Genomic DNA, 27,941 nt, shown 5'->3' on the forward strand with positions numbered 1-27,941 from the left:
TTTAAGCAATTAGAATGAACACATGTGGCGGGTGAAATTACATATTTGTCCTTGATTGGTTGCAAAATTTCGGATTTCTCCTCCTTCTTTCCAGCTTTGACTTCGCTCTCGCCTGTGTCTTTCTCACTCGCTTTTCTTTTCTTTTTTTAAATAATCACTCAAAACAATTTAACTTAAAGAGACAAAATAATTTAAATTATTGCTTTAATATGATATTAATGATTATTAATCACCAATCAGAACAAATAGTAAATATTCACGCGGTAATTACAATACCCCATTCAATAGTCCCCGACGAATATAGCTAACATTCAATAATTTCTTAAATGTCTTATTTTTAAAATATTTGCAGAAATTTCTCTTACACGCTTATTTTCAAATATTAAGAAAATATACTATAATGTAGCAAATTAATTGATGTAACATTTTTAAATACTCAAGAGATGTAAGAACAAAAAAATAGGAAAATTAAGAAATATTTGTGATAGCTTCCCAAAGCATAAAATATAATTAACATAATTTATTGACAGGTAATGTACTTGTAATAATAAGATATGATTGAGAAAAGTCGGTTATAAGAAAAGACAAATGTTAAGTAATATCTTTCATACAAAGGGTAAAGAAAAAACTAAATATTGACATTAATATGCATATTTATTGATTTTGTAATATGAATTTAAGAAAATACTACTTCTATTTAAAATTTCTAAACCATTAACAAGACCATAATCAAATTTAATTTTGTGTTCCCTTTTAATGTATATTTTTTATAGTAAATTATTTATGACAAGGTTCTCGCATTTACCAGTTTCATCATTCATGATATGATTTTAAAAATTAAACTAAAAACTACTACCAGTAATCAATCTCAGATTTTTCATTCACGGTCTACTAATTTGATTATTTAAATTTAATACTTTAGTTTATTATATTTAAGGTATAAAATGGTTTATAAAGTGAATAAAAGATGGGACTCTTCGTTATGTAATGAATCATAAATTATTTATTTATAGTATATTAAAAATAATCATGATTGATTTATTTAATTTCATACAAATATCTTTAATATAAAACATTTTTGTTTATGATCACTACTAACACGATATCAAGGTTAAGGAAAAAAACAATAGTATATGTTATTTCGTTCGATTAAAAGTAGCATAAAAGAAAAGGCAAAAAAAAAAACTAGTTTTAAGAAACAAAGTTTAAACATTTTTTATTGTCATTACTTCATTTAACCAAATAAAATATAAATACGAGATCTATTCAAACAAATAAAAAATGCATTTCAAACAAACATAGGTGCTGTTAGGAATTCATATTATTCACGTGTGCTTCATTTTAATTTTCATGACATATCTGAGAACCTCATGACTTTGTAACTTTTTTAAAACTAGAAAAAAAAAATACAGGATATATAATGTTGGGATGATTACAGTTTACACTTCTTAAATAGCTATAGACTATAATTATAAAAACAAGATAAAACTGAAAAAAAATGTCATTTAATAATGTCTTATTATTTTCTACTCAAATAAGATGAAAAAAATTTGTCCAAAACTAACATAAAACAAATATCTTTATTGTTTTAATTATTTTTTCTTCCTTTTCTTTTTATAGCTAAATTATTATTCCAACTTCCATTACCGACAAACCCCTTTGACGGAATATCATCGTCAACGAACGTTCAAATTTAAAGGAAGGGTAATACTGTAAATAGATAAGGTTTTCAGGGTATTTAGGTCAGTATAATGCATACAGTACACTCGTGTTATGTCCAACCTCGAAAAGGATGAGATTTTTTTTTATAATTATTTTATATCTTAAAAAATAGAAAATAAGAATAATTAATTAGTTAGGGGTACATAAGATATAGGTAATAAGATTGAGAGTGTTTGTTGAAAGCGAAAAGCAGTGAAGAGAGAGAAGTTACGACGGTGGCTCCGTATTTGGATTCGTACTATGCCAGCTGGCTTCCGCTAAGTCCAGCTGTACTGCTCCGCTGAGCTGTCCACTGACGCACGCACGACTAAAGTTACACACACGCACCTTACTTTTTATTTGTTATCTTTATATTATAACTTACAAATAAATTAAATAAAATATTAACATTATTGGCACGTGTTTTTTATGTAAGTATTGATAAAAAAAGTTCGGAATATTAAAAATTAATTTAAATACTAATATTTTTGTAATTAAGATTTTGATATATGATATTATAAATCAATTTAAATTTAAATTTGTATATTAATTATAATTTTTTTGATAAAAGATACTATTTAAATATAAATACTTTTTTATTTATAAATTAGTCTTTATAATAATAATTTCTAAAATTAATTGTTCTTTAATAATTTTTTTTAGCAATATACAAAGATCACACATGATATAAATTATAAAAAAAAACAAATTTATTGTAACAATAATTTAAATTGATAAATAAAAAATTGTTTTTAAAAAATACATTAAAAATAAATTGAATTAATATTTATTCATAAATTTTAATTTTACAATTATTGGATGGTTTATTATTTTACCAAACACTTTTAATCTGATAAACATATTGAAAGATACTTTATTAAAAACGAGTTTATTTACCATGTAAGCAAGTTAAAAGAATAAAAATAAAAAGTCCTTAACATGGAATGAAAAATCTATTGAAGTTTATTTACCTGCTATTACTTGTAGGTCATTCCAAATTAACAATGTGGACAATTTTGTTAATTATGTATTACCATAATAATTAAATGCTATATCATCGTCAAAGTGGACTCTTTATTCCATTTAACTATTTAATTTGATTTTATATATATTTTAGTAAAATTTGGATTTTCTTAATTTTAGAAATAGTAGTTTATCTATTGTAGTTAGTTTAACTATTTTTGCCAGATTCATCTATAAATAAATAATGATAAATTGTAATTATTATCATTGTGCTATTTTAAAAATAATATAAATAATTAATTTCCTGAGTATTCCAACCACTGAAAAATGTATACGGTAGTTTTATTTTTTTTCTTAAGTAATAATAGTTTTTAGTGGTTTTTAAACTTTGAGAATTTGCTTTTAGAATTCCTTTAAACTAAAATAAGCTACAGAAGAAACGAAGTTCTTTATTTTATTTACAAGAATGTTTCGTAGTTTAAAACCATTTTATTATCATGATTTTTTTTTACAATTGAAAATAACTATGAGTAAAAGTAAACGTTTATGTTGTTTTTTTATTTTTATTAATAATTTATATAGTTATTCATGGATTTTTTTATCGGTGTCCACATTTATTTTCTAATTTTACTTTTTATATAATTTTTTAAAAGTAAAATAATTATTTTATCAATTATTATATTAAACATTTTATTTAAAGGTATAATAAACTGAACAAAATAAGTGGATTAAATAAATAATCTGCTTATTTATTCTAGTCCCTCTAAATGTAGTGTAGTTATTCAATGTTGTAAATAAAAATTATTAATTCTCAACGTGATGGTTTAATAGTCTCATACCGTAAAATAGTTGCTTATTTAACACAATCTTGACAAAACTAATCATAACGATAACAAATATCGTTAAATTTCAATTTAATTATTATTGGAAATCTTAATTAAATTCATAATATAATAATCATAATTACCAAAAAATTAACAATAAAAATTAATACAAATAGACCGAACAAGGACCCTTTTTACATGATTAGAAATAGAATCTTAAAAGATTATAAATAAATTATGATAGTGTTAGCTTTTTTATATGTTAAACATGACTCAACAAATAATGAAATAAAAAAGTGTAAGCAATCAAAATACTAGTATGTTAGCTTAAAACGCGTTTCACATGTTAAACAAATGTAACATATTTAAATTAAAAATACAATATCTATTTATTTTTAAAGTTTAATGATCAAAATATATAAAAAATTATTACAAATATAAATTTCAATCTTGTACCAAAGTTTAGAAAAACACACTTAACTCGAGCAACTATGAACTATTGCTTTTAAATACATGAAAACTCACTTAAAAAAAAAAATCAATGAACTCAAATGTCGTTTGTTTTACATCTAATATTATATCTATGTATCGAAGATATATATATATATATATATATATATATATATATATATATATATATATATATATAACACATATTTTATACCAATCCATGAGTTAAAATATAATTGACTTGATAATTGGCATTAAATTTAGACAAGTTTCATAAATTATAAATTATAAAACCTTATATAGATTTGTTTAGTGGTTCAATAAAAACATTGATTAATAATTTAAGCATATCAAACAAAACATTATTACACCATTGTACAAGATATTGTAATAATCGTCGATCAAAAATAAGAATATACGGCTCTTTGAGAATGTATAACTTTGGAAATTTCAACAATTTGTTTAATTGATACAAATAGTGACTCGGACCTCGCTGATATTTCAATTCCAACTAATGATGATGCTATAGCCTCAATTCGATTAATTCTTAACAAATTAGTTTTTGCAATTTGTGAGGGTCGGTCTAGATATATACGAAATTCTTGATTAATAATAAGATAAAAAAATCTTGAATTTGTTTCGAGTATACTATTACCATCAAAATGGTAATACTTTTTAGATGTTCTAGATGATGCAAATAAGAAGTCTTGTAAATTAAAAAACACAAGATTTATGAAAATGTATACCAAAATGCATGCTCTCAATACAAGAAAATGATACTAAGAGTAAAAATTGTTTCATAGATGCAACAACACAAAAACATGTCGTCTAAAAAGACCACAAAGTGTTAAGTTTTGACATGTGAGTAATAATTCAACATGCAACCAATTACGATTTTATGTATAAAGGCCATCAATAAAATCATATTGTCATACAAAACAAACAATGATCCTATAAAGGTAGCAAATAGTATTTCCAATTAATGTAACTATAATTTTTAACTACACACAATTTAATTAGCTAATGTTTTTAGTATTTAATATAAATGATATTTATATCAAATAACTTATTTTAAATACAATATATTTTTTTAAATTTTTACATTTGATTATTAATTGAAATATAGCAACCAAATAACCTTGCGAATTATATTTTATCGAAAGACCACGTGTTAATGTGACATTAAAAATATAGTATTTTTTATGGCTTTATCGACACTATGGTTATATTTAACAACTAGAACTAAAACTATGAAAAAAATATATCATAGAAGTCTAATTACAAAAAAATTAAAAATAAAATCGAATAACCCCTTTTTTATGGGAAAAGAAAATAAATTTTGAACCAATTATTTTATTTCATTTATTACAAGGAAAAGTTTATTTTGACATGCCATGGTAGGCGTTGGGAAACTTAACTCTGAATAGGGGTAGACTACGACACCGTTTTGGATCTGTGAGACCGTAAGAAGCACAGTTAACCGATCCAAGTACTGGTTTTGCAACTCTTTGTTGGCGAGACGAAGAGTTGAACGAGAACTGGGGAAGAGGAAGGAGTAGGGTGCAAAGTGAGAGAAGATGAGCAGAAACGATTCCAAGTACTTCTCCACTACTAAGAAGGGTGAAATCCCAGAACTCAAAGAGGAGCTAAATTCTCAGTACAAGGTATTCCATTCTCCAGATCCATTCACAGTCTTTCTTTGTTGTTCCCGATTCTCGTTTCTGCATTGTATTTTTGGATCCTTCGCCCGATCCCTCTGTCTGCATTTTCGATTCCTTTCAGTTTGAGCTTCAAGTATCAGAGAATTCGCCAATACGTAAATAGTAATTGGATGACTAGCAATATTCCGATTTCTTTAAATGTTGGTAGAGATTTTAATTTAGTTCTCTTAATTTCTGTTTTAAATTTAGTGTGTCAACTTAAAACTTTCACTGAGTGGCATTTACTTATTAAACTATGGAGCCTTTTGCTATGTTAATGTTCCAGATTTCATTTACGAATTTTATTGTCACCGTGTTTGAATTTTGTATCATTCTATCAGTTTTCACTACCAAGCACGCGATTGGGGATTAGTATCTTGCACTATTTTAGTGGTAAGATTTGTTGATGTTCTGATTGACAACTGATCGTATGGAGATTGCTGTTTCACTGTTTGGATTGGAGTTTGTGAACATGTTTTCTTGGATGTTTTTCCCTCCCTTTTTATGCCATGGTTGAAATTTGCATCCTAGAGGACACGGGAATCTTACTTCTATTTTTCCTTGTTTAACAGGATAAAAGAAAAGATGCAGTGAAAAAGGTGATTGCTGCTATGACAGTTGGGAAGGATGTCTCTTCATTGTTCACAGATGTGGTGAATTGCATGCAAACAGAAAATTTGGAGCTGAAAAAGTTGGTTTACTTATACCTGATAAATTATGCCAAGAGCCAGCCTGATCTTGCTATACTTGCTGTAAATACATTTGTGAAGGTAAAAGCTGGAATTATCGCTACTTTGTTTGTCTTTCTCTCTCTCTCTCTCTCTCTCTCTCTTGTAGTCTTAATGTACTGTTTCTTTTGTTATTATCTTGTACTGCATTTGTATTGCTTTCATGGCCTGTCTTCACTATATTGAATATATTCCCTGTTCCCACCCCATCTTGAGATCCCAACTTTTCTACTATATATTTTAAATTGTGTAATTCATTTCAAATTCTTGTTCATTAACCCAAAGGGTGGTCCCAGCACTCCAACCGATATGTTTTTCAGAAAATTTAAATAACAGATTATAATACTCATTAACTGAATATTGTTCTGCCTATCTCTCTGTGATGGAAGAAAATCTGGATCTGTGTGTGTGCGTGTGTGTGTTTGTTTTAATTTCTTTTTATAAAATGATTTGCAGGATTCGCAAGATCCAAATCCTTTAATTCGTGCCTTAGCTGTACGGACAATGGGCTGCATTCGTGTTGATAAAATTACTGAGTATCTATGTGATCCCCTTCAAAGATGCCTAAAGGTACTCATACTGTGCTGTTATATTTTGCACCTGTCTACTATTGATTTTGAAAATTTTGAACTATTTTCTATTTCTTATTGTATTGATAAGAGTGACAATATGTATTTAGAGCCATCTATTTGCTACCCTTAGTTGTATCAGTTGTATGTGATATGTTGACAGGATGATGATCCATATGTTCGTAAGACAGCAGCCATTTGTGTCGCAAAGCTTTATGATATAAATGCAGAGTTGGTTGAGGACAGGGGTTTTTTGGACTCTCTGAAGGATTTGATATCTGATAATAATCCAATGGTTGTAGCTAATGCAGTGGCAGCACTTGCTGAAATTCAAGACAACAGTAGTAGACCCATCTTTGAGCTCACAAGTACCACACTCACAAAGCTCCTCACTGCTTTAAATGAATGTACAGAGTAAGTTATGTTTTAATGTTTGTTATCAGAATTACAAACTGAAAACACTGTGGGTTTAGCTATATTGCAACTTCTCTTCCTCTTGAGCAAGGGTGCAAATAGTAGTTGGTAGATTTGGATGCTATCTTGAACAGCTGATTAGTTATGATTTTGTTTCATCAGGGCAATATATGGTAACACACCATTTTTTTGTATAGATTATAATTATTAGAAAATGGTGGGGGCGAGAGGGGGAGTCTCCATAATGGTGCGAGAGAATCTCTTGTATCTTAAGACCATAAAGTATCACTACTTTATTTTGTCATGTTGAGTGAGCAATTTATCAGTCATTGCTTTAGTTGTCACCATCTTGATTTTTCCTTATTCTTCTTTGAAGTTTGATATGATATATGATTTATTAAATGTAACATAACTTGCTATTGCTTAATGTATCAGATGGGGTCAAGTTTTTATACTGGACGCTCTTTCTAGATACAAGGCAGCTGATGCTCGTGAGGCCGAAAACATTGTAGAAAGAGTTACACCGAGGTTACAGCATGCGAATTGTGCAGTTGTACTATCATCTGTTAAGGTATTTATTTCTGTAACCTTTTATCTTGTTACGATATATATTAGTGTTAATGCTTCAGAAATCACATTTTGCTTGCTTTTCAGATGATCCTTCAACAGATGGAGCTCATCACCAGTACTGATGTGGTTCGGAATCTGTGTAAAAAAATGGCTCCTCCTCTTGTGACATTGCTCTCAGCAGAACCTGAGATACAGTATGTTGCCCTGCGGAATATCAATCTTATTGTACAAAGAAGACCCACAATTCTTGCTCATGAAATTAAGGTATTGGTCCAAGATTTAGTTTGTGAACTTGTCAGTTATTTATAATATAGTTGGGCACTGGTGAAGAACTTCTGTACCCGATTGTGGAGGATGCTGTCATTATGGAGCTGTTCTTACTCTTTTTGTAGGTGTTCTTCTGCAAGTACAATGATCCGATCTATGTGAAAATGGAAAAGTTAGAAATCATGATAAAACTTGCTTCAGACCGAAATATAGATCAGGCAAGCTTTACTTTCTTTTAGTTCGTATGTCCCTTCCCCTATAATTTTTTTATTTTATTTGGTAAAAAGGTGATTTCTATAGTGTCTAACTAAAGATGTCTTTAATCATTTATCCTAATCCCATAAGTATCTCTTGCCAATTTTAGCTAATTGTTTTGTTGATAGTTTGGTTGTGGAGGATAATTTATCCTTGTATTTTCTTTGTGCTCTGTACTGAAATTTCCTTTTCTATTGAAAAGAGGTTATCCTATTTAATAATGAAACTCATATTTCCTTCATTTGTTTGGTACAAAATTGTAACCTTTTCATGTGTATATTCATGTAATTTAGTAGATCAATTTTTCACTTGTAAAATTTACCCCCTCCAAGCATGGATCACTATCATCACTCATGACAGATTTGTTGTAAAACTTTTGGTCCATGCAGCTTTATTCTATTTGGTATATTATATATGTGGTCAGTTTTAATTTTTATTAACCTTTAAATTACGATGTTGGCAGGTTTTATTGGAATTTAAGGAATATGCTACTGAAGTTGACGTAGATTTCGTTAGAAAAGCAGTTCGTGCAATTGGTCGTTGTGCCATCAAATTAGAAAGAGCAGCTGAAAGATGTATCAGTGTTTTGCTTGAATTGATCAAGATAAAAGTAAATTATGTGGTTCAAGAGGCCATCATTGTTATCAAAGATATATTTAGAAGATACCCCAACACGTACTAAAATTTTTTCTTATCTTTCTTTTTTTTTGGATGTGGGTGGGGAGGGGCTGCGCTACAAAAGATTGTATGTTTGAGTTTAGATTTATCACATTCAAACTTTGAAAATTTGAATCTGTCATTTTTGTAGCTATGAGTCCATAATTGCAACACTTTGTGAGAACTTAGATACTTTGGACGAGCCTGAAGCCAAGGTATGTTTCTTTATGTGCCTTTATAATTTTCATCACGAATGCTTATGTTTTCATCCCTTTTCCTTCGAGGATAGGCATCAATGATTTGGATAATTGGTGAATATGCGGAGAGAATTGACAATGCTGATGAACTTCTGGAAAGTTTCTTGGAAAATTTCCCTGAAGAACCTGCACAAGTCCAACTACAATTGTTAACGGCCACTGTGAAACTTTTCCTCAAGAAGCCAACTGAAGGCCCACAGCAGATGATTCAGGTCCTGCCATATAATGCTTGCTTTGTTCACATCTTACTTGTTTTCTCTCAATTCAAATGGATATCTTTGGTACTCTTTCTGCCGTTATCATTTATCTACATTGATTCTCCCCAAGCCCCCATCCCATCTATGAATTATAGATCGGAACCAAATCTGGAAGACAAGTCTAGCATTCTGTCACCACTCATCTATTAAGTTATTTTAAGAGCCTCCTTTAAATTGTTCCTCAAAAATGTTGTGATTTGTTTCATGTTTATTCTTCTTATGCTGGTATGCATAGTTTGACTTTATAAGTTAATCATCACAGGTTGTTTTGAACAATGCTACTGCGGAAACAGATAATCCTGATTTGCGAGATCGAGCATACATATATTGGCGTCTCCTCTCAACTGACCCTGAGGTTTGTTTACTTGAATAAGAATTTTGTCTCTTTTCTCTTTGATCTTTCCAACATAATCTGTTCAGGTGGATACCTGACTGAAGATTGGATAGTCAAGCTAAACTTATTTATTAACTGTTTACTCTTCACAGAGACGTTGTTCATGTATTTTATCATTCTTTGCCAAAGATTATGTATGCACATTCGATTCACCATCTATCATTAACTAGATTTTAGTTCCTAACCACATTCAAATGATACTTTTCCCCCTTACTATTTTTAATTTCTTTTTGGGACACAAATTTCTAGTTGTACGTACATACCTTTTTTTATCTTCCCCAGGCAGCCAAGGATGTTGTGTTAGCGGAGAAGCCAGTGATAACTGATGACTCAAACCAACTTGATCCGTCCCTACTTGACGAGCTTCTTGTCAACATTGCTACCTTATCATCTGTTTATCACAAGCCCCCAGATGCATTTGTGACCCGCACACACTCTTTAGCCCAGAAAACTGAAGATGGTGACTATCCCGAGGGAGATGAAATAGGGTATTCTGAGTCACATGCGAATCCTGCTAATGGGGCTGCTTCACCACCAAGTTCAAGCTATTCAGTGCCTGCATCTGTTGCACCAGCTTCACCTCCACCTAGTGCCCTTGTCCCTGATTTACTTGGGGATTTGATGGGCATGGATGATTCTGTTGTTCCTCTTGATCAGACAGCTACTCCTGCCGGGTGAGTAAAACTGGGAAGTAGATTGTGGTTTTACTTAATTTCCTACCTAAATTAACTATGCCCTCTTAGAAGTGTTGCATTTACTCGCTTCTATGAATAAAAAAGATGATTTCCTTTCTACAGAAAGAGATTAATGATAATTTTTACAATGCCATGGTACTATTCAATGTTAAAACTTTTTCACGAGTTTGGAACAGTTGTGATTGAAACTTTCATTACTTTGCATTTCCGAAAGAACCCTGGTATTTTGACACCACTCTTATTTTTAGTACCATTTGACCATGTCTCTCATTACTATTCACTTTCTCTTTTTTTTTTTTATAAATATAAAAGTTAACTTTTGTTAAGACTATTTTACTCTTATAAGAGTTGTCAAATGATCGTCTTTCCTCCATGATATCATGCTTAATTATATCTTTTGCCCTGCATGCAGACCAGCATTGCCTATTGTACTTCCCGCTTCTACTGGTCAGGGTTTACAAATCAGTGCACAGCTGACCAGGCAAGATGGTCAAATATTTTACAGTATGTTGTTTGAAAACAGCACTCAAGTTCCACTTGACGGCTTCATGATTCAGTTTAACAAGAACACATTTGGTCTAGCAGCTGCTGGACCCCTTCAGGTTATTATTGTCCAATTCCCATTTAGTTTTACTTCTAGACTTCTACCGAATAATTTCTAATAATTGGTCACTTACCTTTCAGGTTCCACAATTGCAACCTGGAACATCAACTAGAACACTCCTTCCTATGGTTTTGTTCCAGAACATGTCCCAAGGTCCTCCTAACTCACTTCTGCAGGTTGCTGTAAAAAACAACCAGCAACCCGTGTGGTATTTTAACGATAAATTCTCCTTCCATGTCCTTTTTACCGAGGATGGTAAAATGGAACGTTCTACTTTCTTGGAGGTATACCTTTTCATTGTTCTGATTCTTTTACACTGCAATAAACTTTTGATTCTTTGTACATAATGCGAAACATTATACAAATTCTATAACTTTGTCACTTGTTAAGCTGATCACTATCTGTGTAACAGACTTGGAGGTCCCTTCCCGATTCAAACGAGGTTTCCAAGGACTTCCCAGACATTGTGGTTGGCGGTGTGGACGTGACTTTGGACCTACTCGCTGCATCAAACGTGTTCTTTATTGCAAAACGCAAGAATGCCAACCAGGATGTGTTTTACTTCTCAGCTAAGATCCCTCGAGGGACACCGTTATTAGTTGAGCTTACCACAGTGGTCGGAAACCCTGGTGTCAAATGCGCAATCAAGACACCAAGCCCTGAAATGTCGGCATTTTTCTTCGAAGCCATCGAAACTCTTCTCAGGAGCTAATATCATTATCATCATCATTTATTGTGTCATCAATTTTTTATTAGTTTTGTTCATACATTACTTTTGCTAGCATCTTTGATAGATATTCTGAACAGGGGTTGTAAATTCGAAAAAGATTACCCACTGATGCATAGATGTGGTCATGTGGACAACGTTTGTTGAGAGGTTTGTATGGTTTGTAATATTGTGATTTGTTTGTAAAAACTATGATTACTTAGATGCTATTAACATTTTTGTATTATATATATTATATGTTCTTTGCACAATCATCTCATTATAAAATAGATTCATCCTGAGGACAAAGAGAGGTTCAAACTTGTAACAAGTGCAAGTTCTCTTCCAGCAAAGTTTCTTAAATTACATTCATCTCCATTTTTATTTTAAAATATATACTGCTTTCCCTTCCTATATGAATGTAAGTTATATTTTAATAATTTTTTATTAAAATAAATACATTAACGGTGTTAAATAATTATTAAATATCTTCTAATCATATTTAAGCTTCCAATATTGTACATGGTTTATTATTGATTTTAGTATTTTAGAGAGTAACGTGAGACTTGAATTGTTTTAATTATCAGCTCTAAAATTTTATATGAATTTATTTATATAATCCATTTTTTGTTAATGTCAGAGAGTTGTAAACAAATTAAATTTGAATGCTAATACCTGAAGAAGAAATATTAACTGAAATTGAATTGCGATGAGTATTAGGTTTGTTAATTTGAAATCATTTAGCTTTAATTTCAATTGTATAATTATTTTTATTTGTAAAACAAGTTTGGTATTTTAACTATTTATATCATTTGATAAATTAAAAAGATTTATTTTTAAAATTGATATACCAAAATATCCAAATTTAAATTAAAAATTAACTTCAATTCATTTCAAAATTTATCAATTATAAACATATTTAACTCCGATTATAAGGAATGTCCCTTACGTGGTCCAAGACACGGTATGTTGGTCTGGTCTCCCTCTATTACAGGCGAGGATCTTTATTTGTGCAAGATAGCGTTTTATTTATTTATTTTCTTTCGAGAAATCAAATATTTATACTAGTTTCTTATGTATTTCTTCTTCTTAAATTAAAAATTATATACATTTGATTAGTAAAGTGACTTTTGATGACTTGATAAAATTAACATGCTCTCGGAGTCGTTACTTACTCATTCGCTTTTTAAAACCGTATCGAATTCATTAAATATTAAATTAGATATTATAAAATATGACTTGTGGCGTGGATTTTGCCACGTATTGAACATTTTTTAATGACCCCAGGGATAAAGTGTGTTGCGATAACGAATGTACTACTGCGAAGTGTGCTCAGAGAAAGAAGAGTAAACTGAATTCCATGCCGCCACTTTCATTATCTCTGAATTTGAAATGGACGCCATTGAATTTGAGGGCCACCGCCACCGCCACTAACAAGGTCACCGAAGTGCCGCTGCCGGAGAAAATCCGCAACTCGAGAATTCTCGTCCTCGGTGGGACTGGCCGGGTCGGAGGATCCACCGCCATTGCGCTCTCAAACTTCTGTCCCGATCTTCAAATCCTCGTCGCCGGTCGAAACAGGTCAGTCACGGTTCCCGTGCGTCACACGCACCGCTGCTAAAATCGTGTTTGCGTGTAGTTCTAATTCGTGTGTGCATGGCACGTGTGTCAGGGAGAAAGGTGAGGCTCTCACCGCTAAACTTGGAGGAAATGCAGAGTTTGCTCGTGTTGACATCGACGACGTGAATTCACTGGAAACTGCGTTGAAAAGTAAATTGTTCTCGCTCGCTACCAATTCCCGTTCAGTGTATTGTGTCCTATGAATTGAAATCGATTTTGAAAGTTGTAATTGTAAATGTGAATCTGTGCAGGTGTAGATCTCGTAATTCATGCTGCTGGTCCCTTCCAACGCGCAGAAAGGTGTACCGTGCTTGAAGCTGCAATAAATACTAAGGTAGCTTCTATTTGCTATCATAGTTTCTGAATTGTTAAGTTCAGTGTTCTGTGCTGCTGTGCATGCATCTTAGCGTATAGACATTTAAAAAATTTAATTGTATGTTTCTTGCCGCAGACTGCGTATATTGATGTTTGTGATGACACGAGCTACGCATGGCGTGCAAAATCCTTGATGAAAAGGGCGTTGGATGCAAATATTCCTGCTATAACAACAGCAGGAATATACCCTGGAGTTAGCAATGGTGCTTACCTACCTGTCGGCAGTGTTGTTATGTTTCCAATCAGGACCAGAAAATAATATGAAAAATTTTCATCACCAATTTATATTAAACTAACGTGAATAGCATTTGATTATCGAAAGTAAAGCACTTCTATAAGAGAAAATTAGAAGAAGAAAAAAGTAAACGAGTTTCTTCTTAAATTTAAATTAGCTTAAGAGTTAAAATTAATAATTATGAAAATTATGAGTGTTTGTGTTAGGAAACTAAGTAATGTATAAACTAATCTTGGCTTGTGCTGAAGCTTGTTTATTTATTTTTTCCGTATTCTTTTAGTACAAGTGACTATGGAGAAGTTTACTCAAAGATACCCACAAATTGTTGATTTTAGTTTCACTTTTATTTGTACTCAACTGTGTGCGATAAAGTATGCATTTGCAACTTTGCTTGACCTATTCATGCTATTTATATGGCACGGCTCCATCCGTAACTATTGGGTTCCTCCATGGGTTCATGTGTAAAAAAAAGTTGAGAAGTACAGGTTAATTTTAACTGAGGGAAAGTTTTATCTAAATTGAGTATATGTTGCTATACATACGAGATAGAGAGTGCATGCAGATTGACAGCAATATTCTTTGTTAATTAGAGTGGCGTTAGGGGCAGATCGTGATTTATGGTAAATGACACTCTTGTTTCCTCTGCTGTATTTTGGTTGCTAACACTTCCTATAATTGTACAGTCATGGCAGCAGAGCTAGTCCGTGCAGCAAATGAAAGTAAAGATAAGCCAGAGAGGCTAAGGTCGGTGGATCTTCTTATATAGTTCTAAATTTATGATTTATTATTTTAAAGGCAAATCTATTTTGGTTGATGGGTCAATTCTCATCATATGTTGAATTCCTTGATATGTTATGAATATACATGTTAGATAATTGATAATGAAATGAAACATTTTGCACATCAAATGCATCCTTAAAGTTGTATGTTATTAAATTATTTCCATTCTGGTATGTAGGGAATAAGTTCTTTTACTAATTTAATGCATATTTCATCCTATTACCTGCTGAGGTGTAATAAGCACAGCCTGAAATATGGCAAAAATAAAGAATCCAAAAAAGACAAGAAAAATATTCTTGTTTGTTTCTTTTCTGAGCTTCATGTTGATTCAGCACTAATAAGGTACTATGTCAACTCAGATTCTACTACTACACAGCTGGAACTGGTGGTGCTGGTCCAACCATATTGGCTACAAGCTTCTTGCTGCTGGGAGAGGAAGTAGTTGCGTATAACAAAGGTTGTTGTCTAAAGAGCTTGATCTAGTTGTTTATTTTATCTAGATTAAATTACCATTTTGTTTGTAGGATTAAATGATGATGCTGGAATGTTCAACTAGGAGAGAAGATCAGAATGAAGCCATATAGTGCAATGCTCAACATTGACTTTGGAAAAGGAATTGGCAAACGAGATGTTTATCTATTGTAAGTTTGATGGAATATAAAAAGCATTGGAAGTCAGAATACCCACTGTAGGAAACGAAAGTCATACTGCTTCATAATCAGTCCTATATGATAGATTGTCCACAACAAATTGATTTAATTACCCCTATATATTTGCTTTCTTCAGAAATTAGGATTCCACCTCAATACATGGTTTTCAGGAATTTACCGGAGGTTAGCAGTGCACATGAGATTTTAGGAGTGCCAACTGTAAGTGCTCGATTTGGAACAGCACCATTTTTCTGGAATTGGGGAATGGAAGCTATGACAACACTTCTTCCCCTGGTATGCTCTTGATTGACTTGGACCGACTTAGTTGAAGATAAGTCTAATTGATAACAGTATGCATGAAAATATTCTGTGCATGTAATATTGCTATTGTTACGTTACTACCTCTATAATGAGATGGATCTGGAAATTGTGATGCTGTCAGTTAAGAAGTATTTCCTTTAAACTTATTGTGAGCCCGGAATGTCCTGAAACCTGATGTTATGATGCAAACAAAGGAGGATAACAACGACAATAGTTAGTTTTGTAGGTTATTTGACCATTATACTAACCTTGATCTATATTTGGAAGCTTTGATTCAATTTATATGCGCTTCAAATAGCTACATCCTTTGGTAATGCACTATGTAATATTTGAGCCTATGCTATGCAATTGTTGTTTTAAGTGATTTCATTTTTAAAAGTTGAATTTGTGCAATCTAAATTCTTTGACAATGAAATCTAGGGAACCATAGTTTGAAATGTCAATTTGCAAAACTGGAACTCAGTTTGCTATTTCAACTCTCCTACCATCAGTAACTTGTAGAGGATTATTATTAGCTTTCAAAATATATTATCATGGAAAAATCATTTACATATAGTCTACTTTAATGGTCGTATCTGTTTATTTTGATAATATTATGTTGATAGCAATGAAGTTCATGTAGTTACACGGAATAGAGCTGTATAAACTTGATCAACCTGTGATTTTTCTTTCGACACTGATCTATATTTTTTTTTTGAAAAAGCATATTCCGAAACAATATGTTAGTTATTTGAACTGAATCCGTATTATTTACTCTGAGTTCCAATATCAGTGAGTTAGCGGTCCAGAAAATGTGTGCTAACTGCAAACTCACGAAAAGAAAAGAAATAGAAGTGAAAAAAATAAGAGACACCGCAGGAACTTCAAGTGTTGTGCTCCCTTCTACCTAAAACCTCATTCACAATTTCCCAAACTTTTCCTGTCCTGTTTTCTCTTTGATCTATTCCCACCATCAAGTTGTTACAATGCAACCTAACTGTGCGCTGATCACACTGGCACACTAGTCACAACAACTTCTATCCAATGCTGTCATTCCCCTTGACATTCTGCACCTTAGTGCAAGATGTTCTATCAAAATGCGATTGGGATAATAATATACCAGATTTCCTTTTCCTGTAATTTAATAAATCTGAAAATATTTTTATCTGCTTTATCATGTGCAGGAAACTGTTTAACTTTAGCTTCAATGAAAATCGACTTTGAAGATTATGTTGTTGATTAATCTGACAGTTACGTGTGATTAAACATGCAGGAATTTCTGAGAGACAGAAATAAAGTACAAAGTTTGGTTCAGTTGTTTGATCCTTTTGTAAGAGCATTGGATGGGATTGCTGGAGAACGCGTATCAATGAGGGTGAGGGGAATGCAAAGGGTTAACCTATTACTCATTTAACCATCTTTTTCTTCTATAAATTACGTAGTTGTTTGTTATAAATTATAATATTATTAAAGTGCGAATATAAACTACTTATTTACTTTAACCCCTCCCTCCCAATGGACAGGTTGATTTGGAGTGCGCAAGTGGACGCCATACTGTTGGTCTATTCAGTCACAAGAGACTTTCAGTGTGAGTTTTCCTTTTCTCTAATTTTTTGGTAAAATTTTGTGCAAAGTTTTAACCATGCTTACATTAAGCTAGTTTCTGTTACTTTTTTTTTTTATATTATGTCAATATATTTAATGGGATATTGAATTTGAAATATTTCTGCTACAAGATTTTCATGACCTTTGCTTTTTCTATAAAGGTGAAGTATATAATATCTAACCCACACCTTCATTAAAAAGAACAAAATGCAAGAAAAACAGGTTGTAGAATGTCAAGAAGGTAGAATTGTGTTCAAAAGTTTTTAATTTCACCAATAGAATCTTAGAAAATTTTCTTTGAAACATTTTATTAGAGTACTAAAATAAAGAAATCAAGTTCACTTATCATCCAAGAAAATACAAAGAACACAAAATAAGAGAAATGATAAAGAAAAAAGGACATACGAAATTTTATATTGCTGTGGTTCTTCTTAAATCTACATTCAGATCCTGAGTCAGATTGTTTTATTATCTTGAAAAATTATATTACAAACACACTTCATGTGTAAAATTGCAATCACTCCATATATGCAGCATTCTTGAAGACCTATAAAAAAAATACTAACAAGACATGCAAAACATGCTATATGAAAGGGTTAAATATGTTTTTAGTCCCTTAACTTTCAGTGAATTTTGGAATTAGTCCATTTCGAAACTTTGGACTAATTTAGTCCTTCATCTTTCGAAATACGTGGATTTAGTCCTTTTAATAAAATTTTGTTAGATTTATTTGATATTTCATACGCATTTCAGGATTGTATTTGAGTTGTTTATACTGTTTGATACATTTATGCTTTAATGTTAAGTCAAATGTTATTATGAAACAAGCTTCAAGTGTCAAACAAAATTAACAAAATTTGATTAAAAGGATTCAATCCACGTATTTCGAAAGATGGAGGACTAAATTGGTCCAAAGTTTCGAAATAGACTAATTCCAAAATTCATTGAAAGTTAAGGGACCAAAAACATATTTAACCCTATATGAAACACCAAAACTATATGTATAGAAATTCACATTGGAATTAAAAAAGAAAAAAGAAAAGGAAAGATGTTACCGGATGTGATGAATTATACAAAAATATTAAGATCAAAAACATGCCAAGTAGAGTGCCAATACTATTGAGATGCTCGATGGCATAGATGAAAAGCTTCTAAACTTTGGAGGTGTCTCCGAAAACACCATGAGCTATACTAGTACGCATTTAGTCAGAAGCAGGAGGAGTGATATATCAATTTTTCAGTAATTTAAAACTAACTTATACACAACTTCAACAAATTAAATAAACAATATATTCTACAAGTTAATCTATGTATAAACTAAGTTAATTTATAAAAAAATAATTTTTATCTTTTTTTCTTATTTTTCCCTCTTAAATGAAAAATTTACCCAAGCCTGTTAAACTCTTGGTCTATCAATTTCTACAATTTTCCGCATGAACAACCGTCAGTAGATTCTGATCTCATAAAACCCGGAATGTAGTTTCTTTTTATTGGTAATGACGAATGCAGCTGTGCACGTTTTTCAGATCCGTTGGAATTTCAACGGCTGCTTTTGCACTTGCAATTCTTGAAGGAAGCACTCAGCCAGGAGTCTGGTTTCCTGAAGAGGTATGTGTGTCGACCTCTCAATTTTATTTTATTCTTTGCAATCTAAAAGGGGAAATATAGGACAATTTTTTGCAAACAAATATATGAGAATTTCATCCAATTCTACTAGCAGCCTCAAGGAATTCCTATTGAAGCAAGAGAAGTTCTTCTAGAGCGTGCTAGCCAGGGAACGTTTAACTTTGTAATGAACAGGTACACTTTCTAATCATAGTGCCCGTGTTCTGTATTATTGGTGAATTTGGAAATGTTAATTTTTTTTTCGGTTTCTGAAAAATAAACAGGTCACCATGGAGGGTTGAAACAAACCCAAAGGAGTTCGGGTTAGGAATATACTTATAAGTCTGCCCGTACCACCGCAAAATTGAAATTCAGTAAAATTCATTTTAATGTACTGCAAGGCTGTAAGTGTATTGTTCTCGGGACATCGTTCATTTTCATGCGTGTACGAGATTAATTAATAGGTGTCCATAAGAATAATGCACACAATGCTTATCTGTTTGGATTTGTTAGATGAAAAATGACCTATATATAACCTTCTTCGGTAAGAAAAGAAAACAGAATTTTGTCATCTGTGATTTTAATTTAGCAGTTGTTACCCATGACAAGGATGTTACTTCTAAAATTCCCCCCTTTTTCTTTTAAATAAGGCCCCAAAGGAGTGATGATGTTTATTCTTTACAGCTCTAGTAAAACAAGAAACTCGAGGAGAAAAAACGGAACCATATTAACTAAAAGTCACCAATTATTCAATTAAGGGTTACTCATGTTATGAGTGAACCCAATTTGTTTTGAAACTAGTATAAAGCAGTATACATATTCAGCATTTATTGTGGTGTAAATTTGTTCAAGAACAGTATTCATACTATGATCTCGGATTACTTTATAGTATACCTTTTGTTTCTTTTAAAAGCATTGGTTTAACTAACATGATATAGAAGTTTTACACGTGATTTCAGTTCCAGCCTTAACCATAATATTTCCCATTCATTGGTGGGATTCCTAACAACTGGGCATGGTAATTACAATAGCTGTGGTGGTATGATTAAATTTCGTCTATACATCTCAATATGAAATTGTGTGGGTAAATTTTAGATGTCTAAAGAAAATACCTTGCCCGACCATAATGCAAAATTTTCAAGCTTCAGGTGCTTGTTTCAGCAGCCAAACTGCGAAGGTCATGGTCAGCTGAATCACCTCGTCATATCTACAAAGCTGATACGTGTAGCAAAAGTTATCCAACGCAGACATTACTGGAACAAATTGTTGCACAGATAGATTCAAGCTGAATTTTGAGATAGTAAAAAAAATTAAAAGCGGCTCAAGAGTTTAGAAGAATGCACCACTCCAAAAGTTATAAAAATGTACACTTATTAAAAACTATTATTGACAAAACGTACTTCAATAAAAATTTCAAAATAATTATAAGATTTTGTAGTAAAAAACATAAATTGTATAAAACTTTACAAATAATAAAGTAAAAGAAATTACATCACTCTTATTTTAAAAGAATTTAATAAAAACTAATAAAAATTTTGAGTTCATTCTTTCTTCTCGTCAACTTACTCCATATCAAAAGTATCTGTCAACTTACTCCATATCAAAAGCATCTGTATTACTATTTTACTTTCTGTTTTCATATAACACCCGTTATACGATTATTGCAGACAATAAATACACATAAACATATCACGCGAATACACTTTAAATATGACAAAATACATGACATAGTGTGGGTCTCCCTAACGCGTCTAAACATGCAATAATTAAAGGAAGATAAAGCAAAGCTATGAATATTTTAAACCAAGATAAATAGAGGCTACTAACTAGTGTCCACACCCTTACATGCCACTCCACGAACTCATGATTCCAGCCTTACTTGGTTAAGAGAAAGAAAACAAATTGCATGTGGCACTTAACGAAGCACACACCCCACTTCTAAGAGAACAAAACTAACGTGTGAATTAAAAGGAAACAAAGCTACCCTACACCATCACAAGTTCCAAAACGTGATAAGTTTTGCTACCATCCCTGGCCCTACAAAGCATCATGTCATACAGAGAAATAAAGAAGACAAATTGCATCAGGTGAAGTCATTCTTTTTCTTCTTAAAAGATTAAAATAATGATATTTTGATTAATTTTAACCCATCAATTTAATTATTTTTAGATATCACATTACACTATTATAAAAAATAAAAAATAATAATTAAAGAATGATTAAAATAATAGATTAAAAGTAAATCAAAATATATTCAAATCTTACATGATTTCCTAATTTCGTTGGTAGGACCCACATGAAATTTTGGTTTTCCTTCCTTGTTCTTTAGGGATATATACTCGTAGAAATTTGTGTTCTTCTATGATATATAACATGTACTTTTCTTAGATGATTAAAGAGTAGATGTAATTTTTTAGGTATATTCGCTTTTATATATATATTTATAATGAATTCTTAATTTATTTTTTTCTCAAAGTGTGGTAATTGGGTTTGGGCTCGTTTTTTTTTTCAAGATCCAACAGTTTTAGCAAAACCTGAGCCGAATGATTGATGACATCTGAATGATTGAAGACATCTGAATCTTTCTGTCATATGCGTTAAAAACACTAATCAGAGAGTGAGGGACCAATGTTCACATCACCCACACATACAAAATTATAAATTAAAAAATATTGGGATCTGGTTATGGTATGATGAATAGAGAAGAAAATGCAAAAAAACATTTACAAAATACATTTTTGGTCACTACATGAAAAACCACACCATTTTCAAAAATGATAGCATCATTGGCAAATCTGTCCTGGCCTGGCCATTGGATTTTTGACAGGGTGTGGCTGTGTGATAAATCTTTACATATTTTTGCATGGAAAATTACTTTTTTGACCTATTTTTTTTGTCCTTTGGACTTTGAAGTTGAATCTCCAACAGTTTTTGAAAATACGATTGAGATGAGTTATCTAAAAAGACACAAAACTTGTGTTGGTCTGCTCTCGCTCTAATACGGTTAGGATCTTTATTTGTGCAAGATAGACTTTCTATTTCTTTTCTGTTTCTCTTTCAAGAAATCAAATATTTATACTAGTTTCTTATGTATTTCTTCTTCTTAAATTAAAAATTAATATACATAGGATTAACAAAGTAACTTCTGATGACTTGATAAAATTAACATGTGCTCGGCGTCGTTACTCATTCGTACAATGGGGTCACGGGTCTTGATCTATATACAGTGATTAACTATTCCTCACACTTGTTATTTCCAACGGTATTCAACATTTTTTAACGAGCGCAGGGATAAAGTGATATTTGATAACGAATGTACTACTGCGAAGTGTGCACAGAGGAAGAAGAGAAAACTGAATTCCATGGCGCCACTTTTGTTATCTCTGAATTTGAAATGGAGGCCGTTGAATTTGAAGGCCACCGCCACCGCCACTAACAAGGTCACCGAAGTGCCGCTGCCGGAGAAAATCCGCAACTCGAGAATTCTCGTCCTCGGTGGGACTGGCCGGGTCGGAGGATCCACCGCCATTGCGCTCTCAAACTTCTGTCCCGATCTTCAAATCCTCGTCGCCGGTCGAAACAGGTCAGTCACGGTTCCCGTGCATCACACGCACCCACACGCACCGCCGCTAAAATCGTGTTTGCGTGTATTTCTGATTCGTGTGTCAGGGAGAAAGGTGAGGCTCTCACCGCTAAACTTGGAGGAAATGCAGAGTTTGTTCGTGTTGACATCGACGACGTGAATTCACTGGAAACTGCGTTGAAGCGTAAATTGTTTTAGCTCGCTACCGATTCCCGTTCAGTGTGTTGTGTGCTGTGAATTGACATCGATTTTGAATGTTGTGATTGGAAATGTGAATCTATGCAGGTGTAGATCTCGTAATTCATGCTGCTGGTCCCTTCCAATGCGCAGAAAGGTGTACGTGCTTGAAGCTGCAATAAATACTAAGGTAGCTTCTATTTGCTATCATAGTTTCTGAATTGTTAAGTTCAGTGTTCTGTGCTGCTGTGCATGCATCTTAGCGTATACACATTTAAAAATTTCAATTGTGTTTCTCGACGCAGACTGCGTATATTGATGTTTGTGATGACACGAACTACGCATGGCGTGCAAAATCATTGATGAAAAGGGCGTCGGATGCAAATGTTCCGGCTATAATAACGACAGGAATAGACCCTGGAGTTAGCAATGGTACTTACTTACCTGCCGGCAGTATTGTTATCTTTTCCAATAAAGATGTCAAAATGCATCTTAATCCGTTAGCAAACGGTAAAAATACCTGTGCCTATATATATATATATATATATATATATATATATATATATATATATAAAATCGGTGACGGATAATTTATATTTGCGGAAATTTATTACTCCGAGTAGGGGATATTTTAATAACCGCTTATAAATGAATGGGATGTGATATCATACTATCTATATCTAAATGTACCCGTTATAAAAAAACAATTAAAATTAAAATTATGTTTTATTAAGTTAAATTTAATTAAAATTAAATTTATATTTTATTATATTAAATTTAAATTTAATTTAATTTATATTCTATTTTACATTTTTTTTGTAATTTTATTTAAATTTAATTTTAAATATTTATAAAATATATTTTTTTAAATATTTGCAAGTATTCAGGGGTATCTGTGGGTTTTAAAATACCTGTGGGTATTTTTTAAACAAGTACTTGTTCAGGTAGCGAGGTGGGTTAGCAGACGAATTTTTTTTGTTGCGGATCGGGATGCTAGTAGGCACTATCGTGTTCGACCCAACCCGTTGTCATCCCTACCCGTGAGTCAATCTTACACAATAGTTTTTTAACAAGTGGGTTGAACTAAATTTGACTCACTTAACATAAGAGTTAAACGGGTTTGAGTTAAGCAGGTGGGTTAACCCACTTAACTACCAACTTTTTTACAACCTTTTTAAAAACAATTGTTATAATTATTTACTATATAAATTTATAATTTCATATTTTAAATGTTTGTTTAATAATGTTTGAATATTTTGAATTTAATTAAGTTGTTTGTCAAGTTATATATATTGATATTTTAATCCCTAATTATTATCTTTATAATAATATTTCGAGAATTAGATAAATACTTTTGATTTTTCTATTATAAAAAATAAATTAAGTTAATTCAATCTCATTGTAATTAAATAAATATATAAAATAAATTGTAAAAAAAGAAAATATTCGTAAGTGAGTCAACTCACTTCAAATGACATAAAGAATATGGTGTAGAACCGCCAAACAGGCCTCAAAGCAGAAACAAACTTGCAGGTGAAACAGATTCGAGCTAGGTTGAAGGTGGTTGACCCACTTAACCCATCAACATATTTTTACAACCTTTTCAAAAAAAATTGTTATAATTATTTACTACTAATTATATAAATTCATAATTTCATATTTTAGATGCTAGGATGTTGTTTAATAATGTTTGAATATTTTGAATTTAATTAATTTGTTTGTCAATTTATAGGTGAATACTTTATTTTTCATATTATAAAAAATAAATTAAGTCAATTTACTTTCGTTATAATGAAATAAATATATAAAATAAATTACAAAAAAAAAAATCATAAGTGAGCCAACCATGGTATAGAACTGCCAAACATGCGTCATAGCAGAAAACAAATTTGCGATAAGGTGAAACAAGTAAAATTACTAAAGAGGTTTATGATTTAGGAAATAAAACTAATGCAAGAATCCTTTTTAATTATAAAATTTGCAAAAAAGTCTTAGACCTTAAGACTTAGGAAAAAGGAATTACTGCAAGAATAATTTCTCAATCATAAAATTTACAATAATCCTTACTCAAACTCAAACATGGATCATTTGAGACTCTTAATATTATGTAGAAAACAAATAACAACGAAATATTTGAAGAAGAGAGGTGTATAGTATTGATTGTGCATAAAATATTACAAAAGACAAAGTTAATCCTGGACACCACAAGTAAATGGGTCTAAACACATGTACCTATGCTGACAAATTAAAGTGGCATTAGTGGGAGATCGTGATTTATGGTAAATGACAATCTTGTTTCCTCTGCTGTATTTTGGTTGCTAACACTTCCTATAATTGTACAGTCATGGCAGCAGAGCTAGTCCGTGCAGCAAATGAAAGTAAAGATAAGCCAGAGAAGCTAGGGTTGGTGGATCTTCTTATATAGTTCTAAATTTATGATTTATTATTTTAAAGGCAAATCTATTTTGGTTGATATGTCAATTCTCATCATATGTCGAATTCCCTGATATGTTATGTCTATACATGTTATAGATAATTGATAATGAAATGAAACATATTGCACATCAAATACATCCTTAAAGTCGTATGTTATTAAATTATTTCCATTCTGGTATGTAGGGAATAAGTTCTTTTACTAATTTAATGCATATTTTATGCTATTACCTGCTGAGGTGTAATAAGCACAGCCTGAAATATGAAAAAAACAAAGAATCCAAAAAAGACAAGAAAAATATTCTTGTTTGTTTATTTTCTGAGCTTCATGTTAATTCAGCACTTATAAGGTACTATGTCAACTCAGATTCTACTCCTACACTGCTGGAACTGGTGGTGCTGGTCCAACCTTATTGGCTACAACCCTCTTGCTGCTGGGAGAGGAAGTAGTTGTGTATAACAAAGGTTGTTGTCTAAAGAGCTTGATCTAGTTGTTTGTTTTATCTAGATTAAATTACCATTTTGTTTGTAGGATTAAATGATGATGCTGGAATGTTCAACTAGGAGAGAAGATCAGAATGAAGCCATATAGTGCAATGCTCAACATTGACTTCGGAAATGGAATTGGCAAACGAGATGTTTATCTAATGTAAGTTTGATGATATATAAAAACCATTGTTATAGGAAACGAAAGTCATATAGCTTCATAATCAGTCCTATATGATAGATTGTCCACAAAAGAATTGATTTAATTATCTATATATTTTTAGGATCGAACGCTTACCATCGGACCTTTTCTCATATGGGATTATTGACATGGAGAGATTGTGGTTCTATATATATGACATTTGTATTACACATAAGGCATTTGACACTACTTCTATCCAAAACTTTTAAGATAACGGTGTTATGAGATTTTATTCTTATATAGTGTTTAACTTTATCTATTTTATCTAATGTGAAACTTTTGACTCAACTTTAGACTATTTCCACTTGTATTTCTGTCTTAGGACCATATGCAACATATATTTCCTTTCTTCAGAAATTAGGATTTCACCTCAATACATGGTTTTCAGGAATTTACCGCAGGTTAGGAGTGCTCATCAGATTTTAAGAGTGCCAACTGTAAGTGCTCGATTTGGGACAGCACCGTTTTTCTGGAATTGGGGAATGGAATCTCTGACAACACTTGTTACCCCGGTATGCTCTTCATTGACTTGGACTGACATAGTTGAAGATAAGACTAATTGCTCTGCGCCCCTTCTCTAATTTAAACCAAGAGCTACGCAAAAACATAATAGCAAGCTGTGGAAACATAAAACAAAATTAGGAAGAGGAATATAACGAGAAAACAAAACATGAAAATCGACTTGAAGATGATGTTGTTGATTAATCTGACAGTGATGTGTGATTAAACATGCAGGAATTTCTGAGAGACAGAAATAGAGTACAGAGTTTGGTTCAGTTGTTTGGCCCTTTTGTAAGAGCATTGGATGGGATTACTGGAGAACGCGTATCAATGAGGGTGAGGGGAATGCAAAGGGTTAACCGTCTTTTTCTTCTATAAATTACGTAGTTGTTTGTTATAAAATTCTCCAATGGACAGGTTGATTTGGAGTGCGCAAGTGGACGCCATACTGTTGGTGTATTCAGTCACGAGAGACTTTCGGTGTAAGTTTTCCTTTTCTCTAATTTTTCGGTGAAATTTTGTGCAAAGTTTTAACCATGCTTACATTAAGCTAGCTTCTGATTGAATGCCTGTTAAACTCTTGGTCTATCAATTTCTACAATTTTACCGCATGAACAACCTTCGGCAGATTCTAATCTCATAAAACCAGGAATGTAGTTTGTTTTTATTGGTAATGACGAATGCCACTGTGCACGTTTTTCAGATCTGTTGGAATTTCAACGGCTGCTTTTGCACTTGCAGTTCTTGAAGGAAGCACTCAACCAGGAGTCTGGTTTCCTGAAGAGGTATGTGTGTCCACGTCTCAATTTTATTGTATTCTTTGCAAACAAATATATGACAATTTCATCCGATTATTCTACAAGCAGCCTCAAGGAATTCCTATTGAAGCAAGAGAAGCTCTACTAGAGCGTGCTAGCCAGGGAACTTTTAACTTTGTAATGAACAGGTACACTTTCTAACCATAGTGCCCGTGTTCTGTACTATGGGTGAATTTGGAAATGTTAACAACTTTTTTTTTTCGGTTTCTGAAAAATAAACAGGTCACCATGGAGGGTTTAAACAAACCCAAAGGAGTTCGGGTTAGGAATATACTTATAAGTCTGTCCATACCAACGCAAAAGTGAAATTCAGTAAAATTCATTTTGATTACTCAAGGCTGTAAGTGTATTGTTCTCGGGACATCGTTCATTTTCATGCGTGTACGAGATTAATTAATTGATGTCCATAAGAATAATGCACGCAATGCTTATCTGTTTGGATTTGTTCGGTAAGAAGAGAAAGCAGAATTTTGTCATCTGTGATTTTATTTTACTTTAGCAGTTGTTACCAATGACTAGGATGTTACTTCTAAAATTCCCCCTTTTTCTTTAAAGAAGGC

The 27,941-nt window shown here is 32.0% G+C and overlaps 2 protein-coding genes and 1 pseudogene across 3 annotated transcripts; all 3 read left to right on the forward strand.

Annotated features, from left to right (window-relative positions):
* The first annotated feature begins 5,515 nt into the window (after positions 1-5,515).
* Positions 5,516-12,283, forward strand: LOC114169485 (beta-adaptin-like protein C). Its single transcript, XM_028054652.1, has 15 exons — positions 5,516-5,602; positions 6,211-6,408; positions 6,823-6,936; positions 7,099-7,349; positions 7,785-7,920; positions 8,004-8,183; positions 8,312-8,404; positions 8,905-9,116; positions 9,250-9,313; positions 9,388-9,567; positions 9,875-9,967; positions 10,289-10,680; positions 11,114-11,303; positions 11,386-11,589; positions 11,718-12,283. The coding sequence occupies exons 1-15, from the start codon at positions 5,516-5,518 to the stop codon at positions 12,015-12,017; spliced, it is 2,694 nt and encodes an 897-aa protein (XP_027910453.1). The 3' UTR covers positions 12,018-12,283.
* A 1,025-nt stretch (positions 12,284-13,308) lies between these two features.
* On the forward strand, positions 13,309-19,783 carry LOC114168572. Of its 2 annotated transcripts, none has more exons than XM_028053449.1 (13): positions 13,309-13,592; positions 13,684-13,781; positions 13,883-13,965; positions 14,083-14,209; positions 14,925-14,985; positions 15,381-15,478; positions 15,578-15,662; positions 15,842-15,965; positions 17,245-17,346; positions 17,495-17,559; positions 19,103-19,184; positions 19,294-19,376; positions 19,466-19,752. In XM_028053449.1, the coding sequence occupies exons 1-13, from the start codon at positions 13,372-13,374 to the stop codon at positions 19,521-19,523; spliced, it is 1,287 nt and encodes a 428-aa protein (XP_027909250.1). In that variant the 5' UTR covers positions 13,309-13,371; the 3' UTR covers positions 19,524-19,752. The 2 variants fall into 2 exon arrangements, with proteins under 2 accessions (XP_027909250.1, XP_027909251.1); XM_028053450.1 differs by having other exon boundaries at positions 13,310-13,592; positions 19,297-19,376; positions 19,466-19,783.
* Positions 19,784-22,332: 2,549 nt separating this feature from the next.
* Positions 22,333-27,909, forward strand: LOC114168780 (annotated as a pseudogene).
* Positions 27,910-27,941: the final 32 nt, after the last annotated feature.

This window comes from Vigna unguiculata, chromosome 11 (genome assembly GCF_004118075.2).
Source record: "Vigna unguiculata cultivar IT97K-499-35 chromosome 11, ASM411807v1, whole genome shotgun sequence".
Lineage (NCBI taxonomy): Eukaryota > Viridiplantae > Streptophyta > Magnoliopsida > Fabales > Fabaceae > Vigna > Vigna unguiculata.

Coding starts and splice junctions, on each gene's coding strand:
- LOC114169485 (XM_028054652.1), top strand. CDS start 5,516: ATGAGCAGAAACGATTCCAAGTACTTCTCCACTACTAAGAAGGGTGAA. Junction 6,409..6,822: donor CTGTAAATACATTTGTGAAG/GTAAAAGCTGGA, acceptor AATGATTTGCAG/GATTCGCAAGATCCAAATCC. Junction 6,937..7,098: donor CCCTTCAAAGATGCCTAAAG/GTACTCATACTG, acceptor ATATGTTGACAG/GATGATGATCCATATGTTCG.
- LOC114168572 (XM_028053449.1), top strand. CDS start 13,372: ATGCCGCCACTTTCATTATCTCTGAATTTGAAATGGACGCCATTGAAT. Junction 13,593..13,683: donor CTCGTCGCCGGTCGAAACAG/GTCAGTCACGGT, acceptor CACGTGTGTCAG/GGAGAAAGGTGAGGCTCTCA. Junction 15,966..17,244: donor TGACAACACTTCTTCCCCTG/GTATGCTCTTGA, acceptor TTAAACATGCAG/GAATTTCTGAGAGACAGAAA.